This window comes from Zalophus californianus, chromosome 7 (genome assembly GCF_009762305.2).
Source record: "Zalophus californianus isolate mZalCal1 chromosome 7, mZalCal1.pri.v2, whole genome shotgun sequence".
In the NCBI taxonomy this organism is placed as follows: Eukaryota; Metazoa; Chordata; class Mammalia; order Carnivora; family Otariidae; genus Zalophus; species Zalophus californianus.
The window spans coordinates 94,608,409-94,630,299 of NC_045601.1; the positions used below are offsets into that span (position 1 = coordinate 94,608,409).

At 41.9% G+C, this 21,891-nt stretch overlaps 1 protein-coding gene and 1 pseudogene across 1 annotated transcript; one reads left to right on the forward strand and one right to left on the reverse strand.

The window, feature by feature from the left end:
* The first annotated feature begins 4,854 nt into the window (after positions 1-4,854).
* LOC113927938 lies at positions 4,855-5,549 on the forward strand (annotated as a pseudogene).
* Positions 5,550-5,869: 320 nt separating this feature from the next.
* Positions 5,870-21,013, reverse strand: BAG2 (BAG cochaperone 2). The gene is made up of 3 exons (XM_027602527.1): positions 20,758-21,013; positions 9,431-9,540; positions 5,870-7,306 (listed from the first exon to the last, which is right to left on the reverse strand). Exons 1-3 carry the CDS (start codon positions 20,868-20,870, stop codon positions 6,894-6,896), a joined length of 636 nt encoding a protein of 211 aa, XP_027458328.1. The 5' UTR covers positions 20,871-21,013; the 3' UTR covers positions 5,870-6,893.
* Between the last annotated feature and the right edge of the window lie 878 nt (positions 21,014-21,891).

The following is a 21,891-nucleotide window of genomic DNA, read 5'->3' on the forward strand; positions in this document are numbered from 1 at the left end:
AGAGAGAGACACAGCGAGAGGGGGAACACAGGCAGGGGGAGCGGGAGAGGGAGAAGCAGGCTCCCCGCGGAGCAGGGAGCCGGTTGCGGGGCTCGATCCCAGGACCCTGGGACCATGACCTGAGCCGAAGGCAGACGCTTAAGTATTGAGCCACCCAGGCGCCCCTTTTATGAAGATCTTAGAAAGAGGAACTGGCCTCAGGACATAATGTTTCACTTAAAGTGAATGACTTTATTTTTTATTTTTATTTATTTAGTTTTTAAGATTTTATTTATCTATTTGACAGAGAGAGACAGCGAGAGAGGGAACACAAGCAGGGGGAGTGGGAGAGGGAGCAGTCTTCCGGCGGAACAGGGAGCCCGATGTGGGGCTCGATCCCAGGACTCTGGGATTATGACCTGAGCCAAAGGCAGACGCTTAACGACTGAGCCACCCAGGCGCCCCAGTGAATGACTTTAATATAAAATATTGTTAACTGTTAGCATCCCTTTCCAAACCTTTGAAAATGGTTGCTGGTAACTTGCTGGGGTGCTCCCATTACTATATCATTAGGGTGTCTGTTTCTCTGAAAATAAAATGACTGGTGAGGTGAAAATTTGTCCCACACTGTGCAGTCATCTATTAACAGGTCGATTTATTCAGTTTTAACTGTTAAAAATATCATGTGTACTATTGTAACACTTTAAGTTTTACCCTAAAATACATTAAGCCTATATTATACAAGTGAATTTATTTGCTAATAAAAAATATCTTGGGGCGCCTGGGTGGCTTAGTCGGTTAAGTGGCTGCCTTCAGCTCGGGTCCTGATCTCGGGTCCTGAGACCGAACCCCATGTTGGGCTCCCTGCTCAGTGCGGAGTCTGCTTCTCCCTCTCCCTCTGTTGCTCTCTCGCTCGTGCACGCTCCCCCAAGTAAATAAATAAAATCTTAAAAAAATATATTTAAAACCACAGTGGACTCTGAAATGTCCAATCACCTTAACTCCTAGGTAACTGTAGGATTTGGCTGTAATAACTATTAGGTGGTGCTCCTTTTCTTCTCTCCCTTAAAATAATTATGATAGGATGTTGGTAAATGGTCTTAAATAAAAATTTTAGGGGCTGCCTGGGTGACTCAATTGGTTGAGTGTCCAACTCTTGGTTTCAGCTCAGGTCATGGTCTTCGGTTCGTGAGATCAAGCCCCGTGTTGGGCTCTGTGCTCAGTGCTGAGTGGGCTTGAGATTTTCTCTCTCTTCCCCTCCTCCCACTTGCACGCACACTCTCTCTCTCTCTAAAATAAATAAATAAAATCAAAATAAAAACTTTGGATTAAAAGGAAAACCAAACTTCTGTATTTTTGTTACTACTAAATAATACTTTTATAAATTTGAATGAAAAACCACCTGTATGTATTGCTATTGGGTTGCAATTATGCCCTCAAGCTTAATTTAAAATATACTACTTAACAAAAGTTTCATTAAAGATGAATTCCAATCATCAAAAAATAAATGTATTTCAAAACTAGATTTTTGTGCGATATGTATCAACAGTGTGGAACAAAGTAGTAAAAGGTATAATGTAACTTCTTCAAAATTTGAAACACCTTAAGAATATTTCATGTTTTTATGCCAATATTTAGCATACTGGTTTTATTGATAGTGGATATTTAATGCAACTTAGTAGCACTGTGGTTTAAATAATTTTGTCTTGGAAACGAAGTTTCTTTTCTAATTCTATTATTTATGTATATATGTATGCCCCACACCCCACCATGAAGCTCAATGCGGGGCTTGGGCTTACAGCCCTGAGATCAAGACCTGGGCTGAGCCCAAGAGTCAGAGGCTTAACTGACTGAGTCACCCAGGGACCACTCTATCAGCCTATTTTGAAGAAAAGTTGTTTCATTTTGAGGCTTTTTTGTCCCACCCCAAAATAATAAATTTACTTTGCCCTGTACAAAATAACTGTAGAATTAAAAAAAAATTTTTTTTTAAGACTTTATTCATTTGACAGAGAGGGAGAAGCAGGCAGGGGCAGAGGTAGAAGCAGACTCCCCTTGGAGCAGGGAGCCCAACGCAGTAATTGATCCCAGGACCCTGGGATCATGACCTGAGCCAAAGGCAGACGCTTAACCGACTGAGCCAGCCAGGCGCCCCCACCACAAAAAAAAAATTTTTTTAAGCACTCTTTACACCCAGCGTGAGGCTCGAACTCACAACCCTGAGATCAAGAATTGGATGCTCCACCAACCGAGCCAGCCAGGTGCCCCTTGTTCAAATTTATTTAACAAGTGCTGTGTGAGCCACGTTAAGCACCTTGCGTATTGCATCAAAGTTCTAACTCACAGGAGCATTATCATCCTGACTTTACAGCTGGGGAGGTCAGGGACGTTTTTGGGGCCCTCGGCTGATAAGAGCTGGGGTTGGGGGCGCCTGGGTGGCTCAGTTGGTTAAGCCACTGCCTTCGGCTCAGGTCATGATCCTGGAGTCCCGGGATCGAGTCCCACATCGGGCTCCCTGCTCAGCAGGGAGTCTGCTTCTCCCTCTGACCCTCTTCCCTCTTATGCTGTCTCTCATTCTCTCTCTAATAAATAAATAAAATCTTAAAGAAAAAAAAAAAGAGCTGGGGTTGGGAGCTCACCAGGTATTTCTGCAGCAGAGCTTAAAGCCACTGCGTGTGTTCTGTCCCAGGGCTGAACCATCTTTAGACCCGAGGTCTGACGATTACATTTGGAAGTGTATTTATAATACTCCCTGGATCTGAATTTGAGGTCAGTTTTCCAATGCCAGGTTTTTCTATCTTTTCTGACAGCCTTTGTCAAATTCCTGCACAAATTGTGTCCAATTTAGTTGCATATTAAAGCTGGACTAGATACTGAAATTGGCCCTCACCAAACTGCTGTGAGTGAATGCCATTGTGATTCGAATGCCAACTATATGCAAGTGAAATATGTTTGCTACAATATCTGTTTTTTTTTTTTTAATTTGTTAAGTTTTTAAGTAAGCTCTACACCCAACGTGGGGCTTGAACTCACAAACCTGAGATCACGAGTTGCATGTTCTATTGACTGAGTCAGCCAGGCGCCCCCAATATTTAGTGGTTTGAGGTGGGTAATTGAAGATTGGTGTGGCCCAATTCAAGTTGTTTACTCTTTGGTCATGATAGAAAACTTAAGAATGTGGTCATGTCCCTAAACAGAAGTCCATTTCATTTTGCTTGCTTGTTCTGAGTAGACACAAACAAGTTCAATCTCACTACTGTCCTTGTTGCCTTTTCTTTTCCAAAATTCTCAGCTTTTACTTTCATTTTTGTCTTTGAATAATTGCAAAATCCAGCCTTCAAAAATAGCATTATCACATATGTGCGCTCCAAATATATCAGCATTTGTCACAACCAGTCATTTGAAAGGGACACATGCATGGATATTTCCTACTTAAAAATCATTGCATGGAATTGTTTGCCAGATCCTTACCCTGTTACTTTCAGGGGTTGTTCTTTCATGCTTTCCAATTTTAAAATGTTGAAGCAGAGTTTTATTAGTTGATCATCTCTTTAGGGTGAATTCCAAGCATTTTGAGTCGCAATGCTAGATTGAGCTGCATCAATACAGAGGACCCTGTACTCATTATTGCGTCCCTCTGCATAATAGCTCACTTGGCTAATCGCTAACGTATCCCTGGAAGGACAGCATTCCCGTGGAAGACAGTGTGAAGGGTGCCCCCTAGAGGATGCAATACTGGTAACTGGGAAGGAAGCACAGCGGCAAGGCCCAGGTCACACTCATTACTGTTAGCTCTCTTCCCTCCTTCCTAGCCCTCTGAAAGCTTTCAGGATTTTCTTCTTCTTCTTCTTCTTCTTTTTTCTTTAACATCAAGGGTTCCTACATTAAAATACCAGAAGGGTCAATTCTACGTTTGTCAGATTTTTCACTGGGCAGCATTGTCACTCTGTCCTCAGTTGATGTCCATTGAGTGCTCTTCGGTCAACTCTTCTTCAGGTCCTGCCAGCTACACAGAAGAGCCTGGGGTAGGAATGGGGACATTCCCCTAGGAAGCAGTGCTCATGGGGGACGGCAGCGGGGCTGTCCTAAAACTGTATGCTCCATTCTAGAAATGGTATGAAATTGGAATGGGGCTGTTAGGGAACATATGAATAAAAGACAAATAATATACTCTGAATTCCATTATAGTCCCAAGCTATTATCTATCTAAAAGAAGACAGAAACTACTCTTGGTAGTTTCATCATTTAAAAATAAATTACACTTCCATTCTTTTTTTTAAAGATTTTTTAATCTTAGAGATGGGGGTGTAGATAGAGAGAGAGAGAAAGCAAGCAAGCAAGGGGCAGGGGAAGAGGGAGAGAGGACCCCAAGCAGACTCTGCGCTGAGCTTAGAGCCAAGGTGGCGCTCAAGGTGGCGCTCGATCTCACGACCCTGAGATCATGACTTCATCTGAAACCAAGAGTTGGATGCTCAACTGACTGAGCCACCCAGGCACCCCACACTTCCAGTCTTGTAATAAATAAAAATGTTAAGAATCGACACATTCAGGGGTGCCTGGGTGGCTCAGTTGGTTAAGTGACTGCCTTCAGCTCAGGTCATGATCCTGGAGTCCCAGGATCGAGTCCTGCATCGGGCTCCCTGCTAAGCGAGGAGCCTGCTTCTCCCTCTAATCCTCCCCCCTCTCATGTACTCTCTCTCTTTCTCGCTCTCTCAAATAAATAAATAAATCTTAAAAAAAAAAAAAAGAATCGACACATTCAGGTCCCTGCCCTGTGAATGTGGCTCAAGGTACAGAGGGCTGGAAATGCTACAGGCCAGGGACTGAGGCAGCTTGGAGATGGCAGATCACAGCTCTTCAAGTCAGTGAGAATGAATGGCCTCCAATAAAACTCCACTGCAAAAAATGGGAAAAGAACAATGTGAAAAGTACAAAGGTTGAGGAGGTAGAGCCAGAATAGTTTGTGGTAGAAAATGTCCTAGGCTGGGGCGCCTGGGTGGCTCAGTCAGTTAAGTGCCTGCCTTCGGCTCAGGTCATGATCCCAGGGCCCTGGGATGGAGCCCAGTGTTGGGCTCTCTGCTCAGCAGGGAGCCTGCTTCTCCCTCTTCTCCCTGCTAGTGCTCTCTCTCTCTAATAAATAAATAAAATCTTAAAAAAAAAAAAAAAGAAAGAAAAGAAAATGTCCTATGCTGACATGGAGTGAATGAGTGAATGGGAAGGGGGAGTATTTCCCAGGGTGGAAGGGATTTAAAGATGCTGATAGTCCTTGAGAACTTGGAAGAAAACTTGATTGTTGCTTAATTTTCAAAAAGCTAATAAAGATGGCACAAAAAGAAAACCTTTATCTGACAGTGAACCTGATGATAGCAAATGAGAGTCAACTGACAAATCAACAGGCTTTGCCACAGTTATCAATGAGAATGTTCCCATGAAATGGAAAGATTTAAGTGAGGCAGACTTAGCAATGGTAATCAAAACCATAATGTTCTCAGATTGTAATTGCTTTTTATGAAGAGAGACTAATTTGACATTTTTGCCCAGAAAATGAAGCTCAATATTGTTTGCATTGAGAGATCTAAATATATAAAGCTAATCTGGATATTGACATTTTTTTTCCCCAGTGTGAAAGAATACCTACATTCTCATGAAAACTGAGTATGATGTATTCATTTTGAAGTAGTATTTAAGGGGAGTTGAGGTTTTTGTGTATCAATAGCACTAGTTACTTCAAACAAATAAAAGTGTTCTATAGTTGCTTAATTTATCACAGAAAAAAGAATAATCAATATATTGGTCAACCTTGTTAGTAAATAAAATGCGAATGAAATTGTTATTTCATATCTAATATTAGAAAAAACAATGCTCAACTCTGGAAAGCTTCTAGTGAAAGAGCTACATTTTAATTACTGAAGACTGTACAAATTGGTGTAAGTCTCATACAAAAAAATTTGGAAATATGTCAGGCCATGAAAATGTATATACCTTTTGACCCAGTAAATCCCACTACTGGGAATTTATACAAAGAAAATCAAAAACAAAAGAAAGAAGGAAAAAAGTCTCTGTATATAAATATGTTGCAGGAATAAGCAACAAACTGGAAACAAACTAAATGTCCAATGAGGGGAATGGGGAAGTAAATTATACAACAATACAGGATAGAGGTTTTAAAGTTGACAAACAGACTTTATAGCAGCATTTTTTAAAAAAGGCAAGTTACAACACTGTATTTCTGCAATGACTAAAAATTTAGAGAAATGATGCATTTGGAAAAAGATGAAGTGGACATATAGTTGTTCACAGTGATAACATTAGATGTGAATTCTTTCACACTTTATGTCATGTTTTCATATATATCAAGAAATATATTCATTTATCAGATGCATAAATCTTAAATTCAAAATAATTTGATACAGATGTCCAAAAAAAGTGCTTTATGAAAAAGAAGATGTTGGGAACGATTCTTATTTTGTGATTCCTTTTGTCCTTTTAAGCACACTACTTACTTAACAGTAGATGAGTGGTAAGTTTGTCAAGAATTTCTAGTCAACCAAATGCCCCATGTGCCCGAGGATCTCTATGCCAGACAAAGCCCAAGAAAGAACAATAATGCTTTTGGCCCAGGCTGAGCAGTTACTCTCTCCTATATACTAAGTATTTATCCACAGAATAGTAAAAAATATATATTCTATATATTAGGTGCTAGAGCCTAATACAAGACATGAATTCAATCTAAAAACTTCTAGAAAGATAATTAAAATATTTCTAGATTTAATTGTGTTATTCACAAAACTGATGACACTGGAATATCTTCCTCATGTGAAACAACAATCAGTATCAAATGTTATGCCTAACACAAAGAACAAATGTTTAATCATTTTTATGTCATTATTTATAAGTGCTCCTATGTTTCAAAACTAATTAAATTTGCCTTCAGCATTTTGTTGCAGAGTTTTGGAACCAGCTCCTTTAGAATGCTCTAACAGCTTGATGGCCTTGTCAGAGTTTTCAATATTTCTAAGCAGAGTCTCTAATCTTCTCTTAATTTTCTTCTGATCTTCAAGAGCACAGCCAATTACTATGGACTGAAACTTCTGGTCAACAGGCCCAGGTGGCACCTCGGATGAACATGCACTGTACAGTGACATCAAGTGACTCTTGGCATTTCCCAAATCATCCAGAAACTTACTGACGACCTCATCAATAATCCTGGTGGCATGCTTTAGGGATTCTTGCTGCTGGGGGTTTCTAATTGTTTCCACAGAGACTTCAACGGTAAGCGTTCGTCCCATCAAACGGTTTGCCGTCAGATTTAATTCTTCTCTTTCTCCTAAATGTAGAAAGTTTGAAACATTAATCAATATGAGACATAAACTTACGTATATTGAGAACACTAAGGCATTCACTTGTGGCTAAAACTATTTTCTGTAAGCACCTTGGCTACGAAAATTTTAAAGGTAAAAGTCAAAACTATAGCACATAAGATTAACTGATGAACTGTATTATATTACAGAGAGAGGTTGCAGAATACCTTCCCCTAAAGTCTTTATTTTTTATTTTTGAGAGAGAGAGAGAGGGAGAGAGAGTGCACACATGTGCACACAGGCGGGGGAGGCGAAGGGGGAGAGGGAGAGAGAGAATCTCAAGCAGGCTTCATGTTCAGCCTGTGAGCCCCACGTGGGGATTGATCTCACAACCCAGATATTGTGACCTGAGCCAAAATCAAGAGTCAGGTGCTTGACCGACTGAGCCACCCAGGCACCCCTCCCTGCAAGTCTTTACACATGGGATGACTTTATACATGGGACACCAGATGACTTCTCAAGTGGTCATGTTTGAAAACGTTTGGGCAGGTATGCATTTGTAACTGGGATTGAGATCAAGTCTTAACATAGAGTGAATAGTGTGCATAACCAGGGTTTTGTGCTGGTTAGAGCAAGAGATCAGACACGGTGGATCTCTTGATAAGGATGTGCTGTAGGGGGGGAAAAATAATTTTCCCTGTACCTTTCTGAGTTCTTGGTTGAGAAACCCTATAATAAAAGACAGATTAACAAGAAAAAAAGCAGAAGCTTATGAACATGTATACTTCACATATACATAGGAGGTTTTCAGGGACACTGAGATGGCCCACCTCCCTGAGATGGATGGCCCAAGACACCATCTTAAAAACCATGTTCAGCTAAGGACTAAGACGTGGAGGGAGGCCTTCCCCTCCTTAGTGAGGTTACCAGGAAAAGCAGGATAAACCAGGGTAAGGTTGTTTTGCAGATTTAGTAGAGGCCTTCTGCATAGATAACAGTTTCTGTGATTTATAGTCGTCCTTCTCTTCCTGGTACACAGAGGGAGGCACCCTTGCAAATGGAAATAGCCTTTATAAATTTAAACTTCCCTTACAAAAGAATGACTTCTACTCTGTTTTCAGAGCTTCTCCTGTGTCTGCAGCTTCTCAAAAATAATCAGCTTGAAATAACTCTTATGCCAAAGAGCCACACTTTGGGGTGGCATATTCTGCATGTGTCTCAGAATACAATGCCCCAATTTTGGCTGAGCAAACTTAGCCATGATAGTGGAGAAAAAGCTGGCTTCAAAAGTAGGCCCTGACTTCATCCTTGCCAGGGAAATTTAAGCAGGCCAGTGGTGTAAGTCTTGGCCAGCACAGAGAGGCAATCGTGGGAAAAGGGATCCACATTTCATTATTTATATGAAAAAGTCAGCCATCTCCCCTTTGGCCTGTTCTGTAACTCTCTTCCTAGTTCATCGATCTCTGGAGAGGATGGTGAACAGACTGGCTGGATCTTGACCCCTCAGTGCGTGTCTAACAGTTCGGGGCCTGGAGTTAGACTGCATGCTCCTGGCACCAGCCACCGGCCCACTGGCTTCTCTCGGGAGGCCCCGGAGCAACTGAAGTAGGAAGATGGCTGCCAGTGACAGAAAACCACGAGTGCCCTGTTCCTCCCTGGGCAGTCATGCTTTTCATATAGAAATGATAGCACATTTTTACGTTAATGGGGTTTTATTGGGCACCTAATTTCTTTCCCCTGCATTTTCTCTCCTTCTTCTCCTTAAGTTACACCTCAACCCCTCTCTTTTTGTCTTCTCTGCTTTTACAGCTTCTACAGTCCAGTAACTTCTGAGGAACTGAAGTTAGGAGTGTGAACCTGAGGTCAAAGGCATCGCCCCTTACTGCTTGGAGCCACCTCTTCTGGAGCTTGGAGGCCTTTTCTACCATTTCCAGCCACGCCCTTGACGTAGCGGGCAGGCCAGCAGGGTGACCCCTGGGTAAGAGGATCCTGTAATAAACTGACAGCTGCAGCTGCAGTCCGTGCTCACGGGAAATGCCAAAGCCAAGTGTACGAATTCCTCAAGTCAAGCGAAAATGGACCTAAACCCCATATCTTAAACCCCACAAAGGAGTGAAAAGATGAGCTCCCGTCTGGGGAAACGTTCTCACCGTCGCTGATCTGCCTCATGTCCTGGCTATTCTGGATGCTGTGGATCATTTCCAGGAGGATTTCTTTCTCTTGCTCAACGGCAGTTGCTGCTTCTCTCAAAGCTTCCACCCTACATAAATTGGGGAAACAAAAGTTACCACATGGAAGCTTACTTTTCCTCATCTCTCTCACTTGCTCCAACTCAAGTTTAAAGATCACTAGGAACACTTTTCAAAAATTCTTTATCCCTCTTAGGGTCACCTGGGTGGCTCAGTTGGTTAAGCAACTGCCTTCGACTCGGGTCATGGTCCTGGGGTCCTGAGGTTGAGCCCTGCGTCGGCCACCTTGCTCGGCGGGGAGCCTGCTTCTCCCTCTCCCTCTACCTGCTACTCCGCCTGTTTGTGCTCTCTCTCTCTGTCAAATAAATAAATAAAAAAATCTCAAAAAAAATTCTTTATCCCTCTTTAAAATTTTTAAAAAAATCTTCTGTTGTTTTAAATCCACCTACCCCACCCCCATTTTCCTCCCCACTCATATGGCAATCATTCTATTTTGTATTTGTTCTTAACAAAATCTATATTTGTATTTTTATCTATTTTCAATTTATATCTCATTGTTTCTTTTTTCACTCAGCATTATTTTGTTAGGAACCATCCAGCTTCCTAAGTGAACATCTAATCAGTAGCTTACTGCATAACACTCCGTGTATATCCACCTGATTTTACCTCCACTCTCCCAGTGGAAACGGCTCACTTTGTCCCCTTACTTTTCATCACCACAAAAAAACAAAACAAAACAAAACAAAAACCACGCTTCAATGAATACATGTCTTCTATGGACTTGAATGAGAATCTCCTTAGGGTATATCTCAGGGCAGAACTGGGACACAGGGTATGTGCACCCTCAATTTAACTCAGTACTACCACTGTTTTCCAGAATGGCCAGACAAGACCATTGTCAGGAAGCAAGCATTCTTACCCCCTCAAAGTACCCTTAGCTGGACTAAGAATCAAATTGACATGGGACAAATTAACAGGAGAAAATCAAATTTAATAGTGTACTTAAGGGGAATCCACAAAGACATGGAAATTCCAAAGACAGGCACAATGAGGTATGTGTTATTTTGAATGAAGAAGGGGGTAAGGGTCTGGGACTTCAGAGAAAAGAATACACTTCATAGGGTAATAAGAAGAGCAGATGTTTGTTAATTAGATGTTTGCCCCGCCATACAGATGGGCCACTCAGATAAAATTTATCTCTACTTATAACCCTTATTCTGGGAAAGACCCCTAATTTAGATTCTTCTGTGTGCTTAAGGGAGGGGCAGAAGTTTCTCATGAGCTTCTGCAGGCTCTCAAGTGCCTTCAGCTCAAAATAACTGACATGCCAAAGTGGCGCATTCTGGAGGGGGCCCTGTCCTGAACCCCTTTGCAATATTCCCAGCAGCAAAGCATAGGAATCCCTGTGCTCCCACAGCCCTACCATTACTCAGCATTCTCCAACTTTCTATTTGTTGCCAGTCTACTAAGTATACAGTGATATGTTCGTACTTAGTTTGCATGTCTTTCATTACTAATAATTTTGGACATCCCTTTGTATTCTTGTTAGCCTGTTCATAGCCTTTGCCTATTTTGGTTTTCCTTTTATTTTTTAATTTTTTTAAAGATTTATTTATTTGACAGAGAGAGACACAGCAAGAGCGGGAACACAAGCAGGGGGAGCAGGAGAGGGAGAAGCAGGCTCCCCGCTGAGCAGGGACCCCGATGCGGGGCTCGATCCCAGGACCCTGGGACCATGACCTGAGCTGAAGGTAGGTGCTTAATGACTGAGCCACCCAGGTGCCCCTGTTTTCCTTTTTTTTAAACAGGGTTATTGTTCTCTTGTTGATTTGCATACTCAAGGAATTAATCCCATATTAGTTGCAGACATAATCATCTCCTTCCATCCTATCATATATGAATTCTGTCTGGGATATCCTTCACTGAATAGATATCCTTACTTTGAAGTGATCAAATTAATCTTTTCTTGGCTTTATTTTGCCTTATGGTTTATGCTTTTGAAATTTTACTTCAGGGTCATAAGGTATTTTCTTACCTTTTTTCCTATCAACTTTATTGCTTTACCTTTCTCATATTTATGTCTTAGTCCATCTAGAATCCACCTGTATGTGTTTAGGTAAGGATTTTATTTTTCTCCAAATAGTGAACTGTTTTTTCCCAACATTATATCTACCAAAAATCCATCTTTCAATGGATTTCCTCCAATGAGGAAAGATGCTCTCTGTGTCAGATAAATAAATAAAATCTTAAAAACAAAACAAAACAAAAAAACAAAAGTCATATGCTCTTCAGACTGTGAGCCAGGTGCCCCGTGAATACTTTAAATTATAAATTATAATTTCTCGCTGGTTATTGCTGGTTAGAGAAATGCTGTTTTTGTACGGTTCATCTTGTAATTGGTAATGGACTTATTTATTAATTTTAATGATTTGTCTTTAAAAAATTTTTTATTGTTATGTTAATCACCATATTACATTATTAGTTTTCTGATTTGTCTTTTGATTCTATTGATTCTTCTAGATTTTTAAAAAGATTTTATTTATTTGTCAGAGAGAGAGAGAGCACAAGCAGGTATAAAGCCTGTATCAAACTATAGAAGCACTACTTTGCCTAACTCCCCCAAGTATAAACACACATACACTTACTACACATTCATATGAACACACCCAGTCACTAAAGAACAAGGCTGTGGAATCATGAGAGCAAAAGAAAAGAAAATCCTGTATATTTAAAAAGATGAGATGAATTTTTCAAGACTCACTGGAGTTTGTACTCAATGTACAATGATAGAGAACTGAATGTTATTCAAAAAAGGCACTTCTTGTTATACGTTACTCCGTATATAAGTTGCCAGTTTTTGCAAAATGAACAGTGACAGACTTATCCTCAGTATTCAGACGGCCTTAGAAACATGAGATCATGGAAGATCTAATCCTGATTGCTGCCGTAAGTGGGCACAGAAGGAACAACTTCACTAATGTTTGAGCACATGTCCATTCCATTTAAGGCCTCCCCTGCCCACCCCAACTGCAACGTTTCCCCAACAGCCATCCACCTGTTAGAAACCAAAATAGCACCGATAGACCACAAAGTCACAGGGTCTCTTTGTTCCTCAAGGTACTAAAAATATGTTGAACTTTGTGTTTATAAGAGCCAGTAAAAGCAAGAGCTGGTAAGAATCTTACATGACAAATGTGGCTGGAAAATACAATTAAAAAAAACAGTATTCTATAAAATGGCAATAATACAACAGCAGGCCCACTTCCAGCACCATCCATTACATGCTTACACATTTTACATTAGCAAACCCTCAGACAGATAAACTAGGGCCCACTAAATATGAGATTGAGTTGGCACTAATATGAAATATTTATGCTAAAAACACAAACCATGACTCCAGTGTTTAAATGACACAGATAAATCATGTGATTGGTAAATGAGAAGATGCTGAAAGAAGAGATGAATTTTTCAAGACTCACTGGAGTTTGTACTCAATGTACAATGATAGAGAACTGAATGTTATTCAAAAAAGGAAGGCTTCATTTACGACACGTTACAACAGCAAGTTCAGGGAGTTGTTAACAAGAAAATGGTTTAAAAGGAGACACTCTAGAAAAAAAAATAAGTCGATCATATAAGGAAGACATTTTGCCATTAAATGAGACCAAATACAGAACACATTAGATGGAAATTTTGAGTCTTGTGGTTTTTTGCTTCTCCCCCAATGCTAGAAACTGCCAGGGCGTTTTCCCTGTGAAAACCAGATTTCATCTTTTATTGGACTTCTCAAATACGTTTTTATGTATACCTTTTTCACTTCATAGCAAAGATAAAACGCCATTCTTCAGAATGTAAAGATTTCAAGGGTTTGTTTGTTTTTTGGCACCAGTGACATTTGCTATTCCCTCTAGCTGAACCTAGATCTCTACTTAGTTTATTTAAGTAATATTTGTACTGTTTCTCAGCCACTGAGATCTTTAAATTCATCTCACATATAAATCTGTCTACAACCTTTCCATTTAGTTCTAGAAAATTGTTAGCCATCGTATCTTCAAATATTCCCTGTCTTCCATTCTTCTGGAACTCTGGTTAGACAAGTGTTGGACCACCTCACCTTATCCTTCATGTTTTTTTAACACCTCATTTGACAACACTTCTCTTGGCGGAGAAGGGTGGTTCTGTTTTTACTAACAGATCCTAGAAGAGCTACATTTCCAAAATTGGTTAAGAACTTCTCTTCATACCAAGGCTGACCTGAGTTGTACTCCTGGAAAACTCTCTGCATGAAACTGCGACGAAGCTGGCTTTGACAAAAAGAAATTTCAGTCAGAAAATTCTTCTGAGGGCAAAACTGAAGTGCACACATTCTTGGATAGTCTTTGGGTCTCCCACACCTCACAAATCTCTGCAGCCTAGCTATCAAAAGGACACATGGCTGAGAGACTTAGAGGCCTGAGAGGCACTTCACCAGACTAAAGCTACTGCGGATCCATCGGATCCACTGCCTAACAGACCATGCCGTGAAGCTGCGATGGCTTTTCAGTCACACTGTTCAAACCAGCTCTGCCACTTACTGGCTGTGTATCCTTGAGCAGTTACTTTTTTTTTTTTTTAAGATTTTATTTATTTATTTGACAGCGAGAGAGGGAACACAAGCAGAGGAGTGGGAGAGGGAGAAGCAGGCTTTCCGTGGAGCGAGGAGCCCGATGCAGGGCTCGATCCCAGGACCCTGGGACCATGACCTGAGCCGAAGGCAAACGCTTAACAGCTGAGCCACCCAGGTGCCCCCCTGGAGTAGTTACTTAAGTTCTCTTTGCCTCAATTTCCTCACTTATGAAAAAGGGATAATGAGCGAGTGGTTGTGACTGAAGTAAAGCAGGTAAAGAGTTTAACACAATGACTGACAGCACTGACTAAAACAATTATGAGTTAACACGTGTGGTGTGTCTAAGAATTGGTGCTGGCAAACATTAGCTTCATGGATTTATGACACACATAATGGTAACATTGTGAACTCAGGCTTATAAATAACAAGAATTGGTGCTTTCATAAAAAGGAAAGGAACAGGCAAATGCTCCTATCATGAATTTATTTGAAAAAAATAATTTCTTTCTTTTTTTTAAGTTAGGCTCCTCACCCAGTGTGGAGCCCAACATGGGGCTTGAACTCATGACCCGGAGATCAACACCTGAGCGGAGATCAAGAGTCAGATGTTTAACCAACTGAGCCACCCAGGCACCCCCCAAAAAATAATTTCTAAAACAAGTTCTTAAAATCATAGTCCCATCTCGTATTTAATATTCTTGTATCCAAGAAACAAGACTTGGCGAGGATGGGGAGAAAAAGGAACCCTCACGCTCTGCTGGTGGAAATGCAAACTGGTATAGCTACTGTGGAAAACAGCATGGAGCTTCCTCAAAAAATTAAAAATGGGGGCACGTGGTTGGCTCAGTTGGTGGAGTGTGCAACTCTTGATCTTGGGGTTGTGGGTTTGAGCCCCATGCTGGGTGTAGAGATTACTTAAAAATAAAATCTTTAATAAAATTAAAAATTGAACCACCCTACGATCTAATAATCACACTACTGGGTAATACCCAAAGAATATGAAAACACAAATTAGAAAGGGTATATGTACCTTTATGATTATTGCAGAATTATCTACAATAGCCTAGTTATGGAAGTAGCCCAAGTGTCTGTCAATACACAGAATATTATTCAGCCATAAAAAAGAATGCAATCTTGCCATTTGCAACAACATGGATGGAGCTAGAGAATACAAGGCTAAGTGAAGTCAGTCAGTCAGAAAAAGACAAATTATATATGATTTCACTCACATGTGGCATTTTAAAGAAACAAAACAAATGAACAAAGGCGGGGGGGAAAGAGACAAACCATAAGTAAGACTTAATTATATAGAACAAATGGGCAGTTACCAGAGGGGAGGTGTGTAGGGGGATGGGTGAAATAAGTGAAGGAGATTAAGAATACTTACCTTTTTTTTTTTTTTAAGATTTTATTTCTAAGTAATCTCTACACCCAGCATGGGGCTTGAACTTACAAGCCCAACATTATGAGTCACATGCTCTACTGACTGAGATAGCCAGGTACCCCAAGAGTACACTTATCTTGATGAGCACTGAGTAACATATAGAATTGTTGAATCACTATATTGTACACCTGAAACTAATATAACACCGTATGTTAACTATATTGGAATTAAAATAAAAAATTAAAAAAAAAATACTCCGGTGGGGTGCTTAAGTGGCTCAGTTCATTGAGTGCCTGACTCTAGATTTTGGCCTGAGATCATGCCCTGGGATCAAGACCCACATCAGGCTCTTGCGCTCAGAGGGGAGTTTGCTTCGGGATTCTCTCTCTCTCCCTCTGCCCTCCCCCTATTCTTTCTCACTCATAAATAAATAAATCTTTAAAAAAATACCCTTGTATCTAAAGAATGCTACAATGATCACTTATATTCTAGGCAATGTAAGATTTTGAGTAAGTTTTCCTAATCATCACTGAAGTATTAAAATACATTCATCACTGAGACCCTTTAATATAAAAATGGAGCTGGTGTTTAATGGGACTGGTGTTAGGAGCTACATCATCAGTACTGTGGCCTCAGGCAGGCCACTCAATCCCTCTGGACCTCAGTTCCTTCATTTCTAAAAGAGATAACATACATGTGCCCTCCTCTACCTCAAAGGATTTTGTAAGGTTCAAATGACAACGTATATGAGAAATGCTCTTTTAAATTACAGGCTGTTGTTCAATATTAACTATGATGTTACTTGTTTTGTGACTCCTGGGACACTGGCACACCCTAAGAAACTTTAAGCAACAGGAAACTTTTGGCCAAATGATCTATCTCACTCCCGGCCCCAATCCTTCATTCCCTGGCTGCCGAAGAAGTCACTGCAGATGGCTGATAGCAGGGGGAAGGAGCTACAACACGACCAGTTTAGGGAAACTGGTGAACAATCAATCTCCCAGTCCTACCATCTTCCCCTCTGCCATCCTCCACAACCCATATCCCAAACATCTTCCTTACCATCCAGAGCCTTCTAGGAGCCACTCAGTACTTGGCACTCAGTAGGTATTTGATATTTACTGAATTTGACAACCAACTTTTTTTTTTCTTAAAGATTTTATTTATTTAATTGACAGAGAGAGAGACAGAGAGAGAGGGAACACAAGCAGGGGGAGTGGGAGAGAGAGAAGCAGGCTTCCCGCTGAGCAGGGAGCCCGATGTGGGGCTCAATCCCAGGACCCTGGGATCATGACCTGAGCCGAAGGCAGTCGCTTAACGACTGAGCCACCCAGGCGCCCCGAATTTGACAACCAATTTAAATGGAATTTTCAGGGCACCTGGCTGGCTCAGTTGGTGGGAGCATGTGACTCTTGGGTTGTAAGGTTAAGCCCCATGTTGGGTGTAGAGATTACTTAAAAATAAAATCTTCAAAAAATAAAGTAAATAAATAAATAAATGGAATTTTCACCTCTTTCAGTAAAATCATATATTCATCCATATACTATTCCTACATTTTGAAATACTGTAAGCAGAAAGAGTTAGGGATCTCTGGGTAAAGACAGACAGACATAGCTTTCTTGACATAAGAAGAGTCATTTTAGGCCCCCACCCATCTTGTGAAAGAATGTGAGAACAGTCCCCACAAGGCCAGGAGACAGGCTAATCATACTCAGAAGTGAAGACTGACCTGATGCACACTCCTGATTATCTCTGTCGGATTTAAACCCCTTTGAGCACTCAGATACCAGACCAACTGGAGCCAGAGAACTGATCATGCTGACCCTTCCCGGCTCTCATGACTTTGGCTTGGACTTAGTCACCCCAATTCCATGCTGTATTCCTCACTGTGCAAGCCTCTTCATGAACATGTATACATCCTCAGTTAAAACCTCCCCAATTTTGTTGTTCTGGGAGATGCTTCTTTGGGAAAGATCCCCCATGTTCTCCTTTACTTGTTGCAAGTAAAAACCCTTTCTTTTCCTATTCTTTGGTTTGGTTGTGTCTTTTGGCTTGACACCCACCAAGAGGCAAACCTTGGTAACAATAAGACACATCTAACTTTAAGAGAATACAGGCATGAATTATTAAGCTCTACAGCCAATCTTCCTGGGTTCTAGGCTGGGGGACCTTAGACAAGTCATTTAACTTCCTAAGCCTGAATTTCCCATTTGGAGAATGGAGGTGATAGTAACTTCCACAAAGGAATGGGGCCTGGTATAGAGTCAGTGCTCATTTAATGAATCAATGTTAGCATGTATTATTTATAAATTATGGTAATTGTTAAAAAAGTACTAATAAAAGCAAGGTGTCTTGAGCCACTGATGAATGCAAAAATCTGACACCATTTAGAATTGGTCAAAAAACTGGGAGAGAGGGGTGCCTAGGTGGTTCAGTCGGTTAAGGGTCTGACTCTTGGTTTCAGTTCAGGTCATGGTCTCAGGGTTGTGTTTATCGAGCCCTGTATGGGGCTCTGTGTGGAGTCTGCTTGAGAGTCTTTCCCCTCCCTCTCTCTCCCCCTCTGCTCCCCCAACCCTGCTCAGTCTCTCTCAAATAAAAATACAATCTTAAAAAACTGGGAGAGAAGGGAATCATCTTTTTAGGAGGAAGCAAAAAAGGAGATGAGGTAGAGTCAAGAAAGAGGCTAGTGTCGTGGTAAAGTAACAGAAGCAAATGGAATTCCTTCAACGATATGTAGAATGCTGCGAAACATTTTAAAGCATTTAAAAAATCACGTTCACCACTAGTTCATATTCTAGGTCATAAAGCATCTAGCATAATTCTGTCTTCAGTTTCATATGGAAGAAGTTCTACCACAATTGACAAAATTAATATGGTTGAGGAACTACACGTAAACTTCTAAGTATTAAACTAGTGTTTTATTCTAAAACACTGCTTTATGAGTCAATCAATAAATATTTATTTATCTGACAGAGAGAGACACAACAAGAGAGGAAACACAAGCATGGGGAGTGGGAGAGGGAGAAGCAGGCCCCTGGCCGAGCAGGGAGCCCGATGTGGGGCTCGATCCCAGGACCCTGGGATCACGACCTGAGCCGAAGGCAGATGCCCAACGACTGAGCCACCCAGGCTCCCCTACCTATATGTTTCTTTTACAAATAAATCTTCTAGGCATGATGCTAGTTCTTAACAATGTGGTGCTCTGTGACACTGCCCATGTGGTTTCAAAGGAACTTTAATGGATCATCATTAGCATTTTTCTTTATTTTTACTACCTTCTAAAACACTCCTTAGATCAGTATTACTTTTTTTTTTAAAGATTTTATTTATTTGACAGAGAGAGAGAGAGAGAACAAATAGGCAGAGAGGCAGACAGGGAGAGGGAGAAGCAGGCTCCCTGCTGAGCAGGGAGCCCGATGCGGGACTTGATCCCAGGACCCTGGGATCATGACCTGAGCCGAAGGCAGGCACTTAACCGGCTGAGCCACCCAGGCGCCCACTTTTTTTTTTTTTTAAGGAAGAAACAAAACTTACCAAAGTTTAAAATTGCTAGAGAAGTCCTTAAAATCCATAATTTGCACATTTTAACCAGTCTTTCCTCCTCAGCTCAAGGGCTAATTAAGCAAGTTATAATTTAATCACTCGTATACAGTAATCAATTCACTTCACATTAATCAAACATTAGAATATACGAATACTCAAAACCAGAGGCTTTCTTTTAAAGATGAGTACCTAACATGAGGTGTAAATTCAAGTTTGAGAATGACTCAGCTTAAAGAAGGGAGGGGCAACGTCCTCCTATTTCCTCTCAGAAAAAATCTTTTCTGACTAGAGCAGAGAGCCCTGAAATGGTTAAGAACACACCCTCAAAGTTCTAAATACCTGGGGAGATATGTGAGTTACTTGGAATACTGCTACATGAAAAGAAATATTATTTTTCAGAGGGACACTACTGATCTTCAGTCTTGTTGCACTTTCTCTGGGGTGTAAATGCATCAAGCTCAACCATTGGGAAGCATTACTTTTCTCTTGTTCCATTTGTCTCATTCTGAGCAGAACCCCAGAATGTGGTTTTGGCTCAGGTTTCTCTGTCTGTTGTCATCCATGAAATCATTGTGGATGGAGAATTTCTCATTTTCTGACTCTTTTCTCAGGGTAATAATAATAATGAATGCCTCAACTGCTGAGATATACTGTGGTTATTAATGCACTTTCTTGACAAACACCTCTTCTTGTTTTGATATATAAATTGAGGGAGATAAAAGACATACATGCACTGCTTCTTAAAATTTGGCTTACATGTTTCTTTGCTCACCCAGAACCTGGTGAAAACTGCGGGGGGAAAAACGGTGTAGTTTCTGGGAGCTGTGGGGCCTCAATAAGATTTTCATTTACCTACACCTGCACACAATTTACACAGTAACTTTGGTGATATAAACACTTACAGGAAGTACATAAAAGTTTTCATACGCTGTTAAGAGAAACGAGGATTTCCAAAATTTACTATGCATTATTTAGAAATTGCATACAAGCACAACACTGTATATTACTTAATAAAATCTTAATCAGTAAAGAGGGGGAAAAAACCTGACTATCTTATGCTTTCAGGCCAATGACTAGCACTTTCAAGAAGGTGTCTTCTATGGAAGGAGATACACAATAAATACTGAGAAACTAACGGAATGGCTAAATACAGCATGCCGGGGGTTAAGGGGGAAAATGAAAGCTGCAGGGTCTTACTCCACCAAGTACCCAGCCACTGTTCACCCCGCAGTCCCTCATCTGTCCCATTCCTCCCTAATCCTTGCTATCAGACAGATTCCTGGATTTTTTATTTTTTGCTCTGCTGTTTTGGAGGAAAGAAACTTATCACTCGACATCAGGGACCACTAAATTGCTGCCGCTCTTAAAAAATGCATAATAGGAAAAGAGTAAAAAACATTTGGGAAGACCACATACTGGCACTCAGAAAATTCTAGAAGTTCAACAGACCCGGAGTGTCACAGTCTCTAACCTCAAATAACGTCACCCTAACTTTTACCTTCTCTGATTTTTCTCCGTTCCCAAAAGCTCAGGTCTGGTAATGAGAATGGGGCCATCAATAATGAGCTCACAGGTTTTTGCTTAAATCGAATGCATTTTCTCTCGGTCGGAAAGGAAAATCCACTAAGAGCCGGACAAAACTGCACCACCTCCATGGAGAACAAATCTCAGGCAAGCAACTTCTCCGGCTGCAGCCTGCGCCGGGGCTGTGCCGGGCCGGCCCGCCGCGCACGGCCTCCGCCCGCGACCCGCTCACCTGAGCTCCAGCTGGTCCAGGCTCTCCAGCAGGCGGCTGGAGCGGTCGGCCATGGAGGAGGAGCGGCAGAAGCGCCCCTCGTTGGCTTTCGCGTTGATCTTCGCCTGAGCCATCTGAGCCTCCGAGGCGGGGCGGCCAAGAGGTCACCGGCCTCTCCGGTGGCAACGAGTGGAAAGTCCGGCGGCCGCAGGCGTCGCCGTCACCGCGCGGGGCGCCCGCCTCCCTCTGACGCCCGCGGGGGGCGGCCCGGGAGGACGCGCCGATACCGCCGCCGCCGCCGCGTGGCCAAACAACGGCAGGCGCGCCGCCTGCTGGGCTCGGGGCTACGGTGCCTGGCAGGGAGCGGCTGCGGCTGCGGCTGCGGGAGGGAGCTCTGTGGTCACCGGGCGTCGAGGGTGAGCCGCCAGGGCCCCGGGGCCAGAGGAGCAAAGACAGGCGGCCTCCGAGGCACGTGGAGGGGTGGACGCAGGAAGGGGAGGGCCTAACGTGATCGTGGATCTTTCTCTCCCGACTCTGGACCAACCCAAAGCCCAAGGGAGACCCCCCCCAGGACAGCCCCCCTACTCTTGTGCACCCCCGACACTGGAGCCTGAATGTAGCCAACTCCCCGACACGCGAAGGTACCTAACAGTAGGCTGTGGGTATTTCTCAGTGACAGCTTCGCTTAGTTTCTCCCAGCGCCCGTAATTCACGGCAAAACCAAAACCATTAAAAATCCTTGATATGGGGAGAAAAGTTTCCTTTGTGGCACAGGTAGCATTTAAGTGCAGCTCCTTGGCAGTGTGTACTTACCTGACCCTGTCTTGTTACCAGTCCCTTTCCCGAGGTGGAAATAATGAAAGCCTGGACACCACCACTGAAGCTTAGAGGGAGAAAAAAACCTACCCCATCTTTGTCTTTCACACCCAATTTACTTAAATCTCCTGTTAATTAAAAAAGATGCGGCAAGTCACTAGGGCAGATACTATAAAGGTCAGTAAAAGCGGAACGGGATTGGGAGTACAGATTTATGTACTTAAAAGCTTGTGCTTTGCGCAATATGTCATTATAGCCATATGCCTCATATTGCAAGGATGAGAATGTACAGGGCACATAAAATAACAGTTTAAGCTGAATCACAACCTTTAATCTGAG